Source organism: Puccinia triticina, chromosome 2A, assembly GCF_026914185.1.
Source record: "Puccinia triticina chromosome 2A, complete sequence".
Classification (NCBI taxonomy): Eukaryota; Fungi; Basidiomycota; class Pucciniomycetes; order Pucciniales; family Pucciniaceae; genus Puccinia; species Puccinia triticina.
Window position 1 is genome coordinate 7,379,551 of NC_070559.1, and position 20,870 is coordinate 7,400,420.

Genomic DNA, 20,870 nt, shown 5'->3' on the forward strand with positions numbered 1-20,870 from the left:
GAGTCCTCCAAAATACTTCAATTTACTTTCAAGTTTGACCGGATTCGGTTATTTGGCGGTGGCCGGGGTCGAGTCGATGAGACTTGGAGGATGATGTCATCCGTTGGGATGAGTGTGAATACTCCATTTCGGCGACAATCTCTGCTCGTTGACCGGCCAGCCCCCAATTCCCCACTCTCGACTCTCCCCAGCCCAAGTTCATCTCACCCTCAACCTCACCAATGGTAGTCCCATCGCCCTCTCTTCCAGCCAACTCCCGAACCGCCTCTCCTCATCGCAACCAGCAATCCGGCCCAGCGAACTATGAACAGCAGCCACTCCCGAGAACGTTAACCTCCACCACCAACATGAGCGTACCCAGGTCTCAAAACCGTCTCTCCTCGCGGAGTCGTCCATACATACCCTCTCAGTTCTACCAACAATCTGAGCATCTGCCTCATTCCAGTCAGAACCGATATTCAACCCCGCTCTCGTTCCACAGCAGCCATCATCAACCTCCCCACTCGCGCCCACCCCAATCCAACCAAACCATCCCGATACCTTCTGCCATCCCACCCATCGTTCCTCAGCAAGATGCTACTCCGCTGCCGACCCTACCAATCGTGGTACTCTGTTTCGCGATGATCTCCGAATTCTTATCGGCCTCGGTCTCCGGTCCATTCATCTTTTTTATGATTGAGGACTTTGGCGTCGGCGGAGGCGAAGCCGCGGTAGGATTCTGGGCAGGGATCGTGTCCTCCGTCTTCTTCTTAACACAGTTTCTGACCTCCCTACTCTGGTCGAACGTCTCCAACAAACACGGTCGGAGGGTCGTCCTCTTCACCTCCTTACTCGGAAATGCGATCACCTTGATCCTCTTTGGATCCAGTACCTCACTCGGAATGGCTATCTGTGCCAGGCTCGGTCAAGGTATCTTCAACGGCGCGATTGGTGTCGCTCGGGGTGCCGTCAGAGATCTCACCGATTCAACCAACGAGGGCTCCGCCATTGCCTGGATCGGTTTATGCTGGGGAATGGGGGGTATTGCCGGTCCAATCATTGGAGGTCCGTCTTCCTAAGATTTCTGGTCTAATCTTCTTACATGTGTTTATGTAGAGAAACTACTATGTGACCCCAGCATTAACTCACCTGTCCTTGTTCCCCAACTTGATCAGGTTTACTCGAGCATCCTGCTGAAAATTACCCTGCACTGTTTGGACGTTTCCAATTGCTGAAAGATTACCCATACCTGTTGCCATGCACAGTAGCAAGCTCTATCACTTTTACTGGCGCGATCCTTAGTCTCTTTTTGGGCTGGGATGGAGGTTACCGAACCGGCAAGATTCAGTTGACCGATTCGAACAAGCTCGACTTTCCTGACCGTTTGCTTGGCGCTGATGAAGAGGAGACTGATGAATCATTGAGCGTTCCCTCAAGGCAACAAACTGGTTTCTTGCGATCCCCCAACGCACAACCCATGGCGATGGACAATTCTAGCACGCATTCCCTCACCACCGCTAACACCTCCAGAGATGTGTCACGATCCATTGTCATCAAAAATCCTCTAGGAATTTCTCGCACCACAACTCGCCAGTCCAACGCTTTCGTACCCGGATCTGCCTATGGCTATGATCGCAATTCTACCCTTTCCCGGCGACCATCAAATTGGCGCCAATCCGGACACATGGGTAGTATCAGGAGTCACTTTTCCACGGTCAACCGCCGAAGCAGTCGCGCAATAAGTTTGGCAAGAAGCTTTGGTGAAGGAACTAACTATGCCCCGGATTACGAGGGTCTCAATGGCGAAGAAAACGCACCCGCTCTAAACTTTGCGCAGAGGTACGATTCTAGAAACTCAATGGATTCTTCTGCTTCTCTCCTGTTCTCTGATTTACTTAAGCTCTGTGATTTTGGAAATCAATGTTCAGATTGCTTTTGGCGAATGAGGATGCAGTCTTTGGTTTACACGACGTTTGGTTGGCCGCAGCTACAACGCAGGACCGTGATGACGAGTACAGTCAAATGGACATCGACGAGCAAGAGCCTTGGGACGGTTCTATCTTTGAGGATGACGATTCTAGATCAAATGACCCTGGGGCTGGCTTTGAGGATGAGGGAAGTTCTTCTGGCCCCAGCTCGTTCGACGAACGAGGCCGTTCATACTTGCTTCAGCAGCAACATCCACCTAGCCAACGTTTCCAATCGCAATCCTCCAGGCGTCCAAGTGCAGGCCAAGGAGCGGCTCGCCTTTCATTTGCTGATAACTCTAATCCCCCGCGTCCTGTCAGTGCTGTGCCTCCTTGGCTCGATCAGAAGATGAGGACTACGAGTATGGCATCTTCCATCCGACCTGCCATCTTTGGTAACACTGGACTTGCCACTCCACGGTCCATGTCACAAACGCCCTTCGTAGCTCCATCCTCCAAAGCACCAAACCCCGCAAATGAAGCAAATGCTACATCGACAACAGCTAATGAATCAGCCACAACTAATCTCACGGCAATCCCCGAAGGTAGAACCTCCACCAGCGGCCAAGCAAGTGAAGAAACCACGTTAGATGTCAATAAGGCATCTAGCATAGAAGAACTGGAGAAACCGACAGGCTTGTTCAAACAATTACCCTTGGCCATCATTGCTCAGTACGCTATATTGGCCTTGCACGGGACTACCTGTGACCAAATCTTCATGTGAGCAATTTCTTTTTTTACAAACTTGAATACTTTCGGTGATTGATTGACTCTTGATGCCTCCTTTTCAGGTCGTTCTTGGTGACGCCAATCCGCTCTGGTGGTCTCGGGCTGTCTGCAGGACATTACGCTGAATTGATTGCTGCTGTGAGTTTTCCTCTCCACAAATGAATAAAGAGCATGGAAACACTTGACCAACAAACATTGCCGATTCATACCCGAAAACAACAAAGATGTGCATTGCTCAAATCGTGTTTCAGTTCCGGTTTTACCCGACGGTCGGACCGCCCCGTGGACAATTAACCCATCTCTCGATGTTCAGATTAGGGCTGTGTTTATACATACCTGTCTACATGTTATTGCCGGAATTGAGAGGTTTGCTGCGAGAGAACCACAACGGGCTGGTGATGTTTGGGATGATCTTGTTGTGCACTTTCCGATGGCTTGGGAACGTTTGTGCTTACACTTCAGTGATGGTCATGAGTTGAGTCCAACGCAACTATTTCCGCTCTCGTATTGCGAATCCCACTAACTGATGTCAATTTCATGTTTTCCCTTTCAGTTAATGCTCAAACTCCTCCTCATCTGATTCCTCTGGCTAACGGATTAGCCCAGAGCGCAGTGAGCGCATCCAGATTCGTCGGCCCCGTCTTCGGAGGAATGGTTTGTATTTTTTTTCTCCTATCTTACCTGCTGAGTTTCGATCATAACACACAAATACTTGATTGACGCCGTGTTTTTTTCGTACCCTAGGTGTGGTCTTTTTCGATCACTCCATCGCCTGATTACAGGTCCTACCCATTCAACAACTCGTTTGGATTTCTGGTGGTCTCGATCATCTGCTTCATCGGTAAATTTTGTTCCTTCTATCTCTACAAAACCTTCCGTCATCCATGATTCTGATATTTTATCTCCTACATGCGCATGTCTATTTTTGCTTTCCTTTTACGCAGGACTTTCGCTGTCGTTCAGACTCAAGTAAACCGAACGTTCAAAATCGCTCGCCAAATTGCGCCTTGCAGCTAAACCCCAACACTCTCGATTTCCGACTTCCCTGTCCTACCATAGCATAGATGTACATAAAGCACACCTGTACAGATTGTTGTTTTTTCATTCTTTCTTTCACTTCTAATGGTCATTCTGCTCACTTCCATCTTCACAACACCCCTTTTTAATGAACTCTAAAAAAATCATGCGGTGGTATACGGCATCCGAAGTGTGTATAACCAGTCCCATCTCTTTTCTCCTATTCGCTCCCTGATGTTTTCCTTTCATCCTTCTGCATCGTCATTTTCTTTTGTCGTCATTAACATTGCCATCCCGTCATTTCCATCCTTCAGAACATCTTTTTAAGAATTGTATGAATAGATTTCAGCATTGGTTATATAAACCATATAATTCCTGCTGCTCACACTTTCTTGTTTCTTTCTACCCTTCTTTATGTGATGATTTTCTCTCCAGCAAATCTTCGCGTTATGTTTTGGCTTTTATCTTCCATCGTTCCCGCAGCTCTCTGCCCTTTCTCCCTGTTGTTGACCATTCATCTTTCCATTGCTTTCAATTTTTATTCAATTTCATTACATGTTGTGTTTGATCCCTTAGCAGATTTGCTAGCTTGATTGGTTGCTTCAAGAAACTGGAGGGCTTCCCGTCGGCTAAAATCTACAATCTAGAGGGACGGGCAAAACTTTACTGGCTGGTGAAAATTGACTGAGATCGAGTTTTCACCACCACCAAGGTTTAGCAGATCCCTCTAAATCAAGCCTTTAGGCCACCCCAGTAGACCGGAAAGTGGCTATACAATAGCACTGTTCACGTAAGCTAAACATCAGCAAGATTGAAATAAAGTTTATCCCATTGTGCCAGCCAATTTGGCTGGGAAAGTATGCTGATGTATATCTCTCACATGGTCATAGATTTCTTACGTGAACAGTGCTAATAGGCCCCGGGGGGGTGTTCCCGCGCCTACAGGATAGGCGCTTGGCGCAGTTCGGTACATCTCGCAAATTTTCGCAATCCATCTCCCCACTACCCCATACTTGAACTAAATTCGACCATCAACCTCTGCCTGGCAGCTGCGCAAGCTGTGCATCGCAGCATCCTGCACCACAACCCTTTACTTTTCAAATAAGGCTTTGACTTATGCGGTCGTAAAGGTATCAACTGTTCAATTGTAAGCCTTTCAACCATCATCCTGTTGCCGCATGAAATGCGAAATTGCTGACAACTCGCCCTCTCCCAACTTATCTGATCCCTTATTCCTTATCTAGCCCAATGGCCAATGCAAACCCCATCCGATCCAGGAGGAGGACCATCCGAACAAACACAGTGATTACCACTGTATCAACCAGAACATCTCGACGCAGACGCAACACCATTGCGAGACAAACCTCACTTCAAGAACCCTCCAACCGTGCCCAACAAGCTGATTCAAGACGGTTGGGCCAGCGCCTCAATATTATCTTAGGCCTGCAGGCCGAACGCAATTGAATTCAACCTGATGGAAATACAGAGTTTCAACCTCTCTTTGGAAGCTACGCCAAGCTCGACAACCGTGACAAGTGGGAAGATGATATACCGATTGCAGCCCACGCAGAGTACTTTTGACTTCAACGATACGCAGAAAGACAAGAGGAAGTTTCTTGGAAATGGGCCGCGCTGGACAACGAAGTTGTAGCAGCTTACCTACTCAACCAGGAAAAGACAAGGAACTGGACGCATGCATCCTGTGATTTTTTGGTTCACCCTGCTCGGTGCAAATGTCCATCAACACTCATCTCCCAGCGGAAGGTTGATTTAATTGACATTACAAGTTAGTCGTATTAGTGCTTTGAATCCCTTCACTCATCCGCTTACTTGTGTCTTTTTTTGTAGTCCGTCGGGCAGGTCAACTTGTAAACTTCTGCAAGTGTACTCCTGATGTTGTCTGCCTGATTCACCATGGGTATTTTGCCTGCTCCGCCGAACAACCTTGAACAGCCTTCTCGATTCGCCTCGTACAATACCATCATCACCTCTGGCAGGCATCAGCTGTATCTAACTCAGCATTCATAAAATCCCTCTCGTCATTTCTGGATAGCCGTTCCCACTCACCTTTGCATCAGCGCGGATCCAATCACAAGCGCCAAGACCTGCGGGTACCTTTCTCCCACTGCATTGATCTGTATATTCGGATTCTCACTAACTCCCGCAAGCTGTTAGAAGACGGATTACGATTCACCCAAGAAGACAAATGGGCCAATAAGTGTCCACGTTGCTTTGGACCTAGTCAAAATGAAGTCAAACAACATCCAAGCGAGCCAAATTTCATCATCGCAATGGACGGCAACTTCCAGCAGCGGCATTATGCTTATGCTAGCAAGGACAATCCCCGCGACGAGCAATATCCCGATCTTTTTCTTCCCCCCTCAAAGATTGCGAGTGACATAGAACGGTTGTCTGCCACTGAAAATTCTGCCACTGGAATTGATGTCAGTACATTTGATCTTTCCTCTTCATGTAATGTACTTTGCTCATATTTTTTGTCTTCTGCATTGTCTTACAATCATCTCAAGCCACCGTGCTCCGATTCGCATACAGCCGCCAACGACACCCAAAACGGATCCACTTGGGATAAATGCGATGACAATGGGATCTTTGCCAGCACATGTTGACATGATGTTCCGTTAATGCTGACCAACATCTATAAAACAGGCGAAAAGTATGTTTTTTTTTCATGTACGGAAAATAAGCATTCAATAGGAGATTGAAAATTGATTTGTATTGATTCAAGGCTCTACTACCCAATCTCAATTATCCGCAACCTTCTTGACAACTTCCCCAACCAAAAAGTGGGCATCCTTTATGATATTGGTTGTCACCTGGAGGCACATGTTGTAAAAGTAAGCTACATCGGATCCACCTTATCACTTGATTGCTTGATATTTTGTGCTGACAAGCTTCACGCCAGCGAAATCTTTTAAGTGATTGGATAAGCGACCTCCAATTTGGAACCTCTGTCTTTCATGCGTATGTGCATGAATGGTCGTGCCAGGTTAAGTACAATCCACGGTTCAATGATTGGTGGGGTCTATCAGACGGTGAGGGGCTGGAGAGATTCTGGGCGTTCCAGTCCCCTCTTGTCTCAACTCTTTGGGTATCAAATCGGTTACATCGACTAATATCCTTCCAAGATCGAGCCGAATGCTACTCGTCTCAGCTCACTGAAAGTTCTGGTATTTGGTTGCTAAGGAAGCTCGAAAACTGCAATGAAATAATAAAGTGTTCTGCAGAAAGTATTCGGCAACTCCACAGCCTACCAAATCCAATTACACCTGGCTCAAACTATACCGATCTGTTCTTTGAACAGTAGTGGTTGCTTGAACAGAATTATCATCTGAACTTCAACCACACTCGGGAAAAGGCAAGGCAAGAGTTGGGGCACCTCCTTTGTTTGTAGGAGGAACTTGATGAATCTTGGTAAGTCATGTTGTTTGATTGTGAGTAATCACATCTTGGTTAAATAATTGTTGGCTCTACAGGCAGCAACCCACCCCCACCGTAGAACAGGCTATCTCACGTGCCGATTCATGCCGAGATATTGCAAACCGTATTAGGAATCAACGCAGTGCGATTGGCCCACATGCTCTGATAGACAATCTGACATGTTGAGTTCTCCATCTGCTCCATCATTGCTAAATATTCAACAGCTAATGTAACGAAAAAGGGATATATTGTATCAGGACCTCAAAGTGACCTATTGTGGAAAGTCTGGTACACAAAAATTGATGTGCGAAGGTGATTTCTGGCGTTGGCAGAGGAGAAACAGCCGCTATTACAATTGTGCCGTGCCGGAGAGCACACTACACTAGGTGAGTTTTATCTTTTAATTGCGCAATCTGCTGGTACCCCCACTCTTGATACTGAATATCATCAATCTGGTTTGCTCGTAGGCACCCGTGCAAACCAAAGACTGATAAAATTGGTCCGAGCGCGCGCCGATCAACTACAGACCTCACTTAATGCGTACAACACTTGATCTTTGGCATTCAGAACCGCTTGCCCAACACAACATGCACCTCCAACAATCGAGTATGCCAAGCTTCTTCGTCTGTTGCCAGATGACCCCTTTTGGAATGATGGTCTCTTCACCAATGGGAATGAGCCATGGGCTGTTGATATAAATACCCAACGGGGTATTCGATATCTAGCTAGCCTCAAACGTGGAAACGAGGAAAAACGTCGGATTGGATGGGAGGTCCGTCGGGCCCTCCGCTGGGCAACCTCGCAGCACATAGTTATTTGGGACATCTTGCGTAGCATATCCCGAGTAAGTGATGATGCGATCGAAATCCCACAAGACCTACAGGCATTCATCTCACATGATTGTCTTGGCTCTCTCAGCAATCTAAATGAGAAGATCTCTTCGGTGATAGTCCTCATGCATCAAAGGTTGATTTCAATAGCTAGACTCCAAGTTGATTGGGATAGTCACATAATTGAGGTCTTTGAAAATACTGCCCAACAAACTGGCGATAATTCTCTTCTGGAACTATGGGAGCAGCAAATCAAGAAGATTGTTCTTCTGATGAAGAAAACACAACTCTCAGGCATCCCTGGTTATGTTTGGGACAAGACAGTTTTCACTGAAGGTACAGATGAAATTGGTGCCGAAAATAGAGCTTCAGCTACCAGAAATACCGGTTCAAGAGCCTCCAGCATCAATCATGCTGAGGAAAGACCTCAAGCCACTGATCCCTCCAACTCTCTTCCACAAAATAATGATTTTCATGCTGATGAAGATGATGAACTGGGAGAAGATGAGTACAATGATAACATTGATCATGTTGTACAATCTATGGAACAGTCCATGCTTGACAATCTTGTGGCTTGATAATCTTGTGCTTGCAGTTTTGGTGTGGTAGTGTGAAAGAATTTTGTCTTTGATTTTTATTAATCTCCATCATCTACCTCATAACATTGGGTGTCATCTAGATTTTTCCATTTTTATGGCAATAGTTTTATTTGCATGAACTGGACTACACTTAATGGTCATTTTTTTGACTAAGAGGCAACACTGAAAAGTCCACAGTGGAGGAATTTCATTCCTTGATTCATTTATAACCATATTGTTGAGTAAAGTATCAGTGATTCAGCCAACTCCCTCGAACATAACATCACAGTGTTAATAATTGGTTGAGTATTTAATTTTATCAGCCGACTGCCCCAAATGCAGTTCTCAGGGTAAAACATTTCACCTCTGGGAAGGGTCCAGTTGAGGCAAATGTTTAACAACTCTCAAAAAAGCCACAAGCCTGACTTGATTTCCCCTCTAGAGATTTTTGGGTTCACAGTGGTGAAATTTTTAAATACACTGAAAAAAACCACTATTATAGGTTGCCTTACTTGAATGTCTTTCACCTCTGTACCCTTTGGGTTTTTGGAGGTGAAATTTTTAGAAACTCTCACACAATTAACAAGTTTGGCTTGCCTTGCTTGACTTTCTTGCCTTGTCTTGCTTGACTTTCTTGGCTTCCTTTGCTTTACTTTCTTTCACCCCTGGGAATTTTTGGTTCCAGCAATGTGAAAACCAATGCTCAGGGGTAACTTTTATCTTCCTGTTTAATTTTTGATCTCAATATTATTGATAAATGATTTGGTGTTTTTGGAAGCAGTCTAGGAGCACCGGGCTGGCTTCATTAAGTTGCTGTTAGCGGGAACCACTGCCATATCAGTCATTATAAATTATCAACAAGAATGGTGAAAGAAAAAACACAGAGAGAGATGAAAGTTCAACATTAAAAACAAATATGATTGCAAACTTTTATTTTTTTAACCTCTTTCTAGTCATTCTGATAAAAATCAAGCAATGTATGTACTCCTTCCTTGTTATACCTCAGAAACACACTTCAATTCTGATTTTGATCATTTTCTCTCCCCTTTCTGTTGTTTTTTTTGTTTCATTAAATAATTTTAACCTTTTTCAGTTTCTTCAATTTTCTGTTGTGTAGGGCAACTTTTCTGTAGCATAGCATGACCTAAGATCAGTTATCCTAATTTTGGAAAAGATTTGTTTAGCGCAACAAAAGCTACTCTGAGTGTTAGTGTAGCAGTGATTATTTACAGCAAAAATCTGTACACAACATTTACCGCTACACTCCCTGTGAGTGTAGTGGAGTTTAAGTCCTTCCTACCCCAAGCAGATTAAAGGTTTCACCAACTAGCCATTGATTCTGGACTAACCCCCTAAGGGGGATTAATCCTTACAAATGAGTGGTGATAAATGTGTTTGACCCAAATTGGACTGCTTAACAAAGAATATTTGACAAGTATTATTAGCCCAACAGGACAGAGCAATCAACACAAGATTTAGGTAGACAAATGGAAAACAGACAAAGTTATCATAGTAAGACAAGTTAAAAAAGACAGCATAACAGGGATTAAAATTGCAGAACAGGTGGTGACAAACAGCTGGGAGAAAGAAAAATAAAACAAGAGATGTCTGATTAGATTCTAGTCAGAGTCAGAACGTTCATTTGATGAATCGGAATTGTCTTTGTCGCTGGACAATTTTATTGAGTAGCAGTGTTTCTTGACAACACCTTTCCTTTGAGGGCTGGACGACTCAGAGGGAGTTCTGGACCCTGATCTTGAGGAGCAATGTGAGCTAGACTTGTCGGAGCGCACGCGTTTGGTCGCTCTGGAAGACAATTGTGAAGACGTAGCAGTTGTGATTCGGACTATGTTGATGAATTTGTCATCCAAGTCGAGATAGAGCTGCCTGATATCGCCTGGCCCCAGGTAGCGAATTGGGTTGGTGATATTCTTGATTGGTGTTCTCATCCGGGGATTCAGCTCCAGCCTAAACCTTTGTTTGGCTAGTCTCTCCTCGCAGTTCGTCCAAGGCCATGTGGTGAAAACGTTTTTGGTTTTTTTAGCTGGGAGGAAGGCAAACCAGTCAGCAGAAACAAATATAAAGTAGCAGTCAATCAGCCTAGTCCACTGACCAGCAAGTCGTGCCATACGTGTGGTCACCTTCAGTGAATGCTTGGAGTTCGGGGGGTCTGGATCAAGTGCTGAGGAAACATAATCAGATGTATGGCCTACAACCCACGCATGCAAACGATTCCCAAAAGTATTTGGCCCATCTAGATCCTCAGCAATTTGAACAAACGGGGTGGCCCCGTGGGTGGTTGTTGTCAGTTGATAAGAGTGGCGGCCAAGATATTTTGATACTGTAAACAGAATCATCTCGCAATTGTATGTTTTTGAAACACAATTTGCCTGATTGCAAGTTGATCAGGCGAAACATCCGAATCACAATTTGAAACATTAAAAAACGTACCTGAATCGCCCAGGCATCCAAGAAAACTTGAACACAACCTGATGCTTGAGCCAGCGAAACAGTGGCCCGCAATCCTGGAGGACCAACCCTAGAAGAGGCAAGGGATGCAGCGGCCACCCCACTATTGTTGTCTGCCTCGGAGTCGTCGTCAAGCGCTAGCTCAGATGGGGTGAGTACATTGGATCAATCACCAGCTTTGGATGGTCTATCCTCCTCGGCGTCTGCAGGTAGCTTTCGTCCGGCTGCCTCATAAAGCTCTGATACCCGAGCCATGCCATCTTTCTGAGCAATCCCCCCCTTGCCTCCTGAGTAGTACATGTAAGCAATCAGTGTATGGATCGTTACAATTGTAGAAAGGGAATACTTACGACCACGAAAGACATCACGAGCGGGCTGTGTCTTCCAGAAGCGAATCCAATCGGATGGCTTTCGAATGGGTAAAGATTTGCCTCTGTACATGAAACACTTCGTCTCAGCTGTCAAGAGAAAATGTGACTGATGCAAGGCAGGTACTTACAAGAATTTGTCAATCATTTCAACAGAAACCTTGCGCTCAATTGCCTTTATAGCCAGCAGCTTACGTTGCTCCATGTGAAACTCAACAAAGAAACACCGATCCACATCGGACATTGCACCTTTTGATCTTTCCTGAGCCTCAGCCACCAGATTGCCAATCGAGTCCTTCAGGAGTTCGGACTAGGATCTTGGTGCTGGGAGGACTTTGCGACCGTCTTCACCCTGGCTTCGATTACACTTCTTGTTCTTTCTGGGGAGTGGATCGGATACACCTTCGAGCGGCGGGGCTGATCTCAGACCTTGCTGAAGGGATGGGGCAGGATTATTGCGAGATCGCTCATCTACATGAAGGGATGGGGTAGGATTGTTGCGAGATGGATCATCAGCATTGGGGGGAAGATTTAGGGAACAAGACTCATTTGCTGCCCCCTCGAGTTTGGTAATAACACCTGATCGGATTGAGGCGGGAAGAGGATGGTGACAACCATCAGCAGCAGGAGCATTCTCCTCAAGCGTAGGTTTGGGAGGATTCTTCCTGGGAGCAGTTGCAGCTGTTCGAGTTGTTGAACCAGAGGTAGCTGCTTGTTTCTTGCGCTGTTTCTTAGGTTGTGGCTTGGCGGATGGCTGAGGTGGCGGGTTGCAAGGCCGATCACCCACCGGGTCAAGACTACTGCAAGTTGGCTCGGGAGCGGGATAGATAACACCACGGCTTGCTTTGTGATGGTGATCTGTGATTGGGCCGGGCGCACTGTGAGGATAGCGAGTGCCATTGCCCGAGTAGCTTCCCTGGTGATAAAAATGACCTACAGCGCGTTTGTACATATATGATAAATCTGAGCATATCAAAATATTCAAAAAACACAAGAACATACTGGTCGTGTGATGGCCGAAGTGCTGAGGAGGGTTTTGTGAAAAAGCAGTGGTTCTTTCGATATCACGGTAAAAACTGGGCTGAAGACCTGAATTACTGGGCAAGAGCGAGCCGAAGGACACTGTTTGTTTTGGGTTTCCAGTGAGACGTGGGGTGTTTTCTTGATTGCTATACATGGTTTGTAAAGATAGAACTGGGTAAAAACGGTGATGATTGTACATCCTCAGCTATGAACTGCAATAGCCTACATGTCGTCCCATCCACATATGCAAGATTGGGTCCGCCATGCAAACCGTGAACAGCTTTGGTACGCTGAGAAAGATTAAAAGTACTCACAAGGACAAAGAAATTGGGAACGTGTATTGATAGCTGGCAGGATAGATGTTGGTTGAGGATGAGGTTGATCAGTTTGAGTTGGCAGGCGAGGTTGGTGAGAACGGGTGGTTAGTGGCCGAGTTGTTCATTGAGGGTGAAGTCAATCCGGCAGAGTTGGGTGGGGACCGGGATGCTTGAACGTCTTGTTGGGACTTGGCCCTTGACAATGATGGAGAGCTTGCGGACATAGGTTTCACTCTGCTGCGCGCAGCAAAGGCCGCGTGGGTCCACACAACTAGACATGTACATATGTAAATCAGAGATGGATTGCAAAAATTTGCGAGATGTACCGAACTGCGCCAAGCGCCTATCCTGTAGGTGCGGGAACACTCCCCCGGGGCCTATTGTATAGCCACTTTCCGGTCTACTGGGGTGCTTTAGGCAACGGGCAGTTCTCCACTTTACGCAGATAGATGCGCATCCAATTACATCTGTTGGTGATACCACATCACATTCAGCCTCTCAAAAACTGCGCTCCCACCGACCAGGTGATTGAACCTGGTCAACCGGCAGGAAAGACCGGGAGGAAACCCCGCCGACCGGGGTTATATCCTGATTGGCCAGCAGGGATCCCTCTCACTGACCAGGGGTAAATACTAGAGGACTTCCCGTTGGCTAAAATGCTTAATGTAGAGGGACGGGCTAATCTTTACTGGCTGGTGAAAGTTGATTGAGATCAAATTTTCACCAGCAAGCAAGATTTAGCAGAACCCTCTATATCAAGCCATTTAGGCGACGGGAAGTTCTCCACTTGATTGACCGCCGGGGTTTCCTGCCAGTATCGAGCTCTCTCTGGAGAAATGCTCAATCAGGTCAATGGGAGGTTGGGGAGAGTCCCTCAGGCTCAAGCTAGGGCACCTCGGGTTCACTAAAACTTGAAACTTCCGCCTTTGCTTTGCCACCGCTGCTCTCATGGGATGAGTTGCTGCTACTTGAAATTTCCTACGCATTTTCACTTCTTATCAATCCTGGCTCCGAGGTAGAGTTTCCCTGACAAAAGTCTCATACACCGGTTTGAACGTGCTGCATCTGAAATAACTCCAAATAGAGCAATAAGGCTCACTGATAATGCTACAAACATGGATCAAAGGGTTTAAAACCTCCCAACAGGTCACCAAATTTCTGCAACATGGGTAGAAGGTAATTTCATCATCATTTTATTGAACTTTCCAGTGATTACTCATTCTTCTTTGACATTTTTAATGTAATTAATTCCAAGGCAATGATCCTTCAACAACAAAGACAAGAGATGTCATCATCAAATATCATGATGCAAATCTATCAAGGATTTCTGAATTGGATCAAAAATATGACCCTCTCCATTATGTAATGTTACATCCAAATGGGAACTTGGATAGAGACCTGCACTCAAGGAAGAAATGCCACTTGCCACCGCCATGAATTATTATACATATTGTTTGGCTTTTCATCATGAAAACTACTCTCTATTAGATTGGTCTGGCCATCTTTTTCAACAATACTGTGTGGATCAATATATCAAAATTGAAACGGAAAGTTTGGTGTATATTATATTAAATCAAAAAGAATTTTGTGTAGAGCAATTCTATGGTGTTGTGGATGCTTATCAAAATGGTGTGCAGATGGGTCATGAAACAGGTACATGTGGATGCTCCCTCTTTAACCTTTTTAGGATAAATAATTTAATGATTCCCCTTCTTATCTGATGTCCTCAACTTATACAAGCTATGATTCTGTAGAGGATGATCCCCAAAACCTATATTTGCAAGAGCACATCAATGGCTTGAACATCTCAGGTTTCCCACCTCACATTCTGCAATTGAAATGTGGAGTGCCAATAATAATTCTCAGGAACCTTGATTGGACAATGGGACTTTGTAATGGAACCAGGTTTATTGTGGAAAACTTGGGTCCAAATGTGATTTACTATTGGGTAACAGAGTTAATTATTTGGTGGCCATCCCTCACATTGCTTTCATATCTGACCCAGATCAGTCTGGACTGCCTTTTCAAGGTCATACCAACACTGGGTCGCTACGCTAACCATAGCGGTTAGCGTAGCGCAGCGCAGCGCAAATGCGCTATTTTTTAGCGTAGCGTTAGCGCAATTGCACGCATATGCGCTAACGCTACGCGCACGCGGTGCGCAGCTATTTTAGCTGATAGCGTAGCGTTAGCGCAGATACACGCAATTGCGCTAACGCTAAACATGCAGGGCGCAAAAGAGCGCGCGCTACGCTGCGCTACAGCGCCTTTAGCGGGAAAAAAGGGCTTTTTTTCCGCTAAAAGCGCTGTAGCGCAGCGTAGCGTAGCGTAGCGACTGTAGCGGCGCGCTAACGCTAACAAAGAATTGGCGCGCTGTTAGCGCCGCTGAAAATTAGCGCAGCGTAGCGGCGCTAACAGCGCGCTAACGCTATGCAAAATAGATGGGCGCTTTTTGCCGCTACGCTAACGCGTAGCGCTGAAATAGCGTAGCGTAGCGTAGCGACCCAGTGTTGGTCATACACAAACAATTTCCTGTCAATCTGACCTTCTCCCTCACAATAAATAAATCTCAAGGTCAAAAAATTGGCAATGTTGGTATTGTACTTCATGAACCTGTGTTTAGTCATGGCCAGCTCTATGTTGCATTTTCAAGAAGCAAGTCAAGCCAAACTACAAATTTAGTGATTCCACAGCCTGAAAGTGGCCAGTCTTCATATGAAACTTCAAAAATTGTTTAAAAGGAGGTTCTCTCACATTTTCAGAGTTTTTGATTCTCTCTCATCACCATTTTTCCAAAGATTTACTTTTTCAGTAACAGGTTTTGTGTCTTTTCCCCCCAACAAAATGCCTTTATTTCACCCAGTTTTCACTTGAAATGTTGTTTTTCCACCCATTTTTCAGTTAAAAGTTGTTTTCTCCTTTGACTGAATGAATGCATAGTTACCCTGAAATTGCTTCATCAAAGGTTTGAAAATTTTATATCATTTCCTTTGATCTGTCCCATTCCCCTTTGGGCCTTTCACATCCTGTGGCTTTCACACCCCCTGTAACCCCAAATTTGGGGGCTATGGCCTTGGCATATGTAAAAAAATCTTATGCAATTTTGAATACCATAACTGTTCCCCTGGCGTGATTGTCCCAGGGGAGGATGGCGGAAGCGTGGGAGTGGCCCTGTCAGCGCTCCGTGTATTTAGATTGGGAGTAGAAAAATTGACTCCCGGAAATTAAATTATCGACTCCCAAATGGCATTTACGTCGCACGGACCGAGTCACCGCGTCAACCCCCGGTCCGCGGGACCAAAAGTTGACCTGCGCGGATTTTGGGAGTTGGAAAATTAATTCCTCACTTGAGAATGGTAGTCGAAAATTTAATTTTACAAAAATTCCACAAATATACAAATAAATTCATATCTCCTCAGTGGGGAACCCAAACCCGCCCAAAATTTTACAGTGGGCAGAATACCCTCTTAAAAGCATATGACAAGCTTCACGGCATTAGCACACCCCATAATAGGCATGTGCGGTTGGGGGTCAAATTTGGCTGATTTCCTACTAAGGAAATCCACCAAAGCCTTAGCTACAGTGCCCCAAAGTGCACCAAACTTTTACAGTGGGCAGAATGAACTTTTAAAAGCATATGATGAGCTTCAAGGCATTAGAAAACCCCAGAAAAGGCAAGTCCGGTTGGGGGTCAAATTTGGCCGATTTCCTACTAAGGAAATCCACCAAAGCCATAGCTACAGTGCCCCAAAGTGCACCAAAATTTTACAGTGGGCAGAATAAACTCTTGAAAGAATATGATGAGCTTCAAGGAAAACATAACATGAGAGATTTGCCATTTGAAAACATAACTTGCAAAAACCGTTTGAGGAAAACTTCACATGGAAAATTATGGTCATTGTGACGGAGGGACTAACAACTGAGGTGTAGGAACTATTGAATGTGTCAAAGGTACTAAAGGTTGTGGCAAATTTGGCGGACACACCATTAGCAGTGGTGGTTGCACTATTATCTGTGGCGGCGGAGGGATTCTTAACTGTGGCGGGGGAACTAATAACTTAGGTGTAGGCACTATTGACTGTGTCAAAGGGACTAAACACTGTGGCGAATTTGTTGGAAGCACTATATACTGTGGCGGTTGCACTATTATCTGTGGCGTAGGGACTATTGCCTGCGGCAGGGCCAAAAGCCCCAGCTGCCTTGAATTTATTTCATGTGCTTGAGTTACTGCCTTTATGCTAAAAGTTTGGGTGGAGAGTATTAAATTGATGAGCTAAAATTTTGGTGCACTTTGGGGCACTGTAGCTAAGGTTTTGGTGGATTTCCTTAGTAGGAAATCGGCCAAATTTGACACCCAACCGCACATGCCTATTATGGGGTGTGCTAATGCCGTGAAGCTTGTCATATGCTTTTAAGAGGGTATTCTTCCCTGTCAGGGCGCGTCTCTAAAGTGGCAACGCCCTGAATAGAACAGAACAAAGGGTGAGTTCCTAAAGAGGAAAACACGCTCAACTCAACCGCGGAGCGGGAGGAGAAAGCCGCGCCTCCGGTGGAGGGGCTGGTAGAGCTGAGTCTTACCTGAACCTGAGAAGGTTCGTAAAAGAAAATCTAGCTTACCGGGTACGGTAGCGAGTGGGAAGAAGCAGAAGGTAGGGAGAGCGGGTAACGGCAGAGGGAGCGGTGGTAGCGGAAGAGACGGCAAAAGCGGAGGTGAGGAAGGCGGGAGGAGAACAAGTTTGAAGGTGTAAAAGGAAGTGAGATCTAGCTAGATAAAAGCCCCGGTCGTTTTGTATCAAACAAGAATGACGGGCGTTGTAATCTAAAATAATAATCTGTGGAACCTCCTCTTGCGCGGAGATTCCTGATCTTTTATAGCCTAGGAGGCCAGGAACTCAGGCGTTCCGTGTCCTCACGGTATTCCTGTTTGAGAACAATCCACGCGTGAGTATTCGTGTGGATTGTGCTCAGTTGAGTACAACAACTGGGGAAACTTCACCCAAGTCTGACAACCAACTAAACAGGAATTCTCATGCAAGTGAATCCTGTTTATTTACGCGCTTCCGCTTCTTCTGCGGTGCTTGCTACGTCAGTGTTGGCGCTGTCTGGACTAGCCGACGGCTGACATTCCCACTTTAAAAGTTTGGTGCACTTTGGGGCAATGTATCTAAGGCTTTGGTGGATTTCATTATTAGGAAATCAGCCCAATTTGACCACCAACCGCACATGCCTATTATGGGGTGTGATAATGCCGTGAAGCTCGTCATATGCTTTTAAGAGGGTATTCTGCCCACTGTAAAATTTTTAGGGGGTTTGGGTGCCCCACTGAGGAGATATGAATTTATTTGTTTATTTGTGGAATTTTTGTAAAAATAAGTTTTTGACTCCCATTCTCAAGGGAGGAATTAATTTTCCGACTCCCAAAATCCGCGCGGGTCAACTTTTGGTCCCGCGGACCGGGGGGGGACGCCGTGACCCGGTCCGTGCGACGTAAAGGCCATTTGGGAGTCGATAATTTAATTTCTGGGAGTCGATTTTTCAACTCCCTTTAGATTTTTGGGGTTAAAAGATGCGCTCCAGCGCTCCCATATTGCAATACCAGACAAGAATCGTAAACGTTGGTGCGCCCACACAGCCGGGCAAGTGCCACGACAATGCTAGCGTGTACAAGCAAAAAACCCGCCACAAGAATTTTCGTCCGCCGGAAGGAAACGTGATCAGGAGTAAAGCCTGGTCAACAAGTGTGTGTGCTGTCTAGCAACTTCAAGCCATCACTGTAATAAGGAACCGACGGCTTGGTTGCCTACACCACAAGAGCAATTTCGGCTCCCTCGGACCGACAACCCGACGCCAAAGGGGCACACGTTGGGCTACCGTCTGAATACAGGGCAGTCCGTCGTCAGGCTCTCGCAACGGTCAGTCCCCCGTACTTCTTTGGTCAAGATGTACGGCGGAGCCACCGCCGGTCTGCCGGCCTGTTGCCGGCAGGACACTCGGTGGCTTGACCTGGGTCAATCCGTCGCCCGTCTGCCGGTCTGATAACGGGCGGACTGTTGCTGGCTCGACCCACGCCGGGCTGACTGTCAGCCTGCCTGTTAGCCGCCCACTCCCGCACCCGTCAGACTGCCGCCAGGTATTTCCCTGGCGTTTGACGGTTGCCCGCGGGGTAACCAACGCCCCAGAGTGTTGGCAGCCCGACATCCTCACAGGCTGTCGGCCAGCTGCCCAGCATGTGAACTGGCAGCCCGACCGTAAGATTTCTGAGTCCTCACGGCGAACGCTGGGGCTGGGTCTTTGTGTTATGACATAGGTGCTTGTATTTGGTATTAGCATATCTCATTTTATGTTTGTAGTGTATTTTCTATCTTCTCTAAAAGCCTCCTCCCCGGGATGCCGGTGAACTCTCTTTTCCTCACTCTTCTGTTTCTTTATCACCGACATCCCAGGTTTGTTCTAGTTCTTTTTATCATTGCCATATTTTTTTCTTTTTTTCTTTTTTTCTTTTTTTCTTTTTTTCTTTTTTTCTTTTTTTCTTTTTTTCTTTTTTTCTTTTTTTCTTTTTTTCTTTTTTTCTTTTTTTCTTTTTTTCTTTTTTTCTTTTTTTCTTTTTTTCTTTTTTTCTTTTTTTCTTTTTTTCTTTTTTTCTTTTTTTCTTTTTTTCTTTTTTTCTTTTTTTCTTTTTTTCTTTTTTTCTTTTTTTCTTTTTTTCTTTTTTTCTTTTTTTCTTTTTTTCTTTTTTTCTTTTTTTCTTTTTTTCTTTTTTTCTTTTTTTCTTTTTTTCTTTTTTTCTTTTTTTCTTTTTTTCTTTTTTTCTTTTTTTCTCTTCTTCTTTCCTTTCCAATTTCCGTTAGAAATTAATACTCTTCTGTTTCTTTATCACCGACATCCCAGTTGGAGCATAACACTTTGTTGGTCGGCCACAGGAACACTGAACCGCGCAGAATTACCCCAGCTTCCCAATCTGTTTCCATTCTGACGTCATGAACAATCACGATCCGGATTCACAAGATAACAAATCAGCTTCTCAATCCGAGCCCCTCACCCTTTTCACCATGCCCGCTGGTGAGAGGTACCCAATTGTGCACATAGAGTACAATCTCCGGGTTGAGCATCACATTCTATCCCCCACTGGCTCATCTCCGACGGTGTTTTTCCGACAATTATGAACGTATTGATTTGGGAGACACCGAAGCCACAGCCATTCCACCTTGCGAAGTGCCGTTCCAGCACATCTTGCTTCGATATTTCAAGCACTACGTGATGGATGCTATTGCCGCAACCCGGTCAGATATACCTCTCTTGGGCGTCTTGAAATCCGCAAAAGCTGCTGGGAAGCTCCAATGGCGTGGATACTGCGAATGGCCGGGAGGCCCACCTCTTGGAGCCAACACTTCTTTGGGAGGACCGTGCTCGAGGCCAGTTCCGCAAAGGCCTTAAAATTTTGCCATGTTTCGAGGAGGTGGGCCTCCCGCCCACTGTCAGCCACTCCCAGTATCCGCGCCATTGGAGCTTCCCAGCAGCTTCTGCGGATTTCAAGATGCGCAAGAGAGGTATATCTGACCGGGTTGCGGCAATAGCATCCATCACGTAGTGCTTGAAATATTGAAGCAAGATGTGCTGGAACGGCACTTCGAAGAAGGGCCCCGGAACGGATATGTAGCATGCCATTCATGACCGAGAAAGAGAGAGATGCACAAACCAGGCAATCAGCAAGAGAGAACAGCATGCTAATATGAGTAAATTCACTAATGGATCAGTACAGAAAGAGGCACAGACAACACAGAGAAAAAGATGATGCATGAAGAGGAGGCATGCAACCGAAAGCCGGTTTTGTGCTTGAAAGAAAAAAAAGGGAAGGAGGGCCGCGTATGAAAAACGATGTGTTAAAAATAGACATAAAGTGAAACAAAATGTCTAGCAAAGAAAGGAGAGAGTGTATGCGTGGAAAAAATAGGTAACACGAAGGACTAGATCTGGCAGGCAGTTTTTCGGAGAAAGGCGCAGGAGCGCCGAGAGAGACCAACCACAAACAGACCGAGACAACCACACTTTTTCTTCCTCTCTTTTTTTTTGGAAACCCGAGACAAAGAATACAAATAGAAAGGGAAGTCAAGTCAATAATAATAACAATGTTTTGTTCTTCTTTTGTTTTTGTATG

General features: G+C 45.6%; 2 protein-coding genes across 2 annotated transcripts; one reads left to right on the forward strand and one right to left on the reverse strand.

The window, feature by feature from the left end:
* Positions 1-221: 221 nt before the first annotated feature.
* On the forward strand, positions 222-3,648 carry PtA15_2A786 (uncharacterized protein; the record flags this gene model as incomplete). Its single annotated transcript, XM_053166842.1, has 8 exons — positions 222-1,044; positions 1,155-1,818; positions 1,908-2,666; positions 2,738-2,813; positions 2,900-3,149; positions 3,229-3,329; positions 3,420-3,516; positions 3,620-3,648. The coding sequence occupies 8 exons, from the start codon at positions 222-224 to the stop codon at positions 3,646-3,648; spliced, it is 2,799 nt and encodes a 932-aa protein (XP_053018024.1).
* An 8,037-nt stretch (positions 3,649-11,685) lies between these two features.
* On the reverse strand, positions 11,686-12,552 carry PtA15_2A787 (uncharacterized protein; the record flags this gene model as incomplete). The annotated part of the gene is made up of 2 exons (XM_053166843.1): positions 11,686-12,308; positions 12,378-12,552. 2 exons carry the CDS (start codon positions 12,550-12,552, stop codon positions 11,686-11,688), a joined length of 798 nt encoding a protein of 265 aa, XP_053018025.1.
* Positions 12,553-20,870: the final 8,318 nt, after the last annotated feature.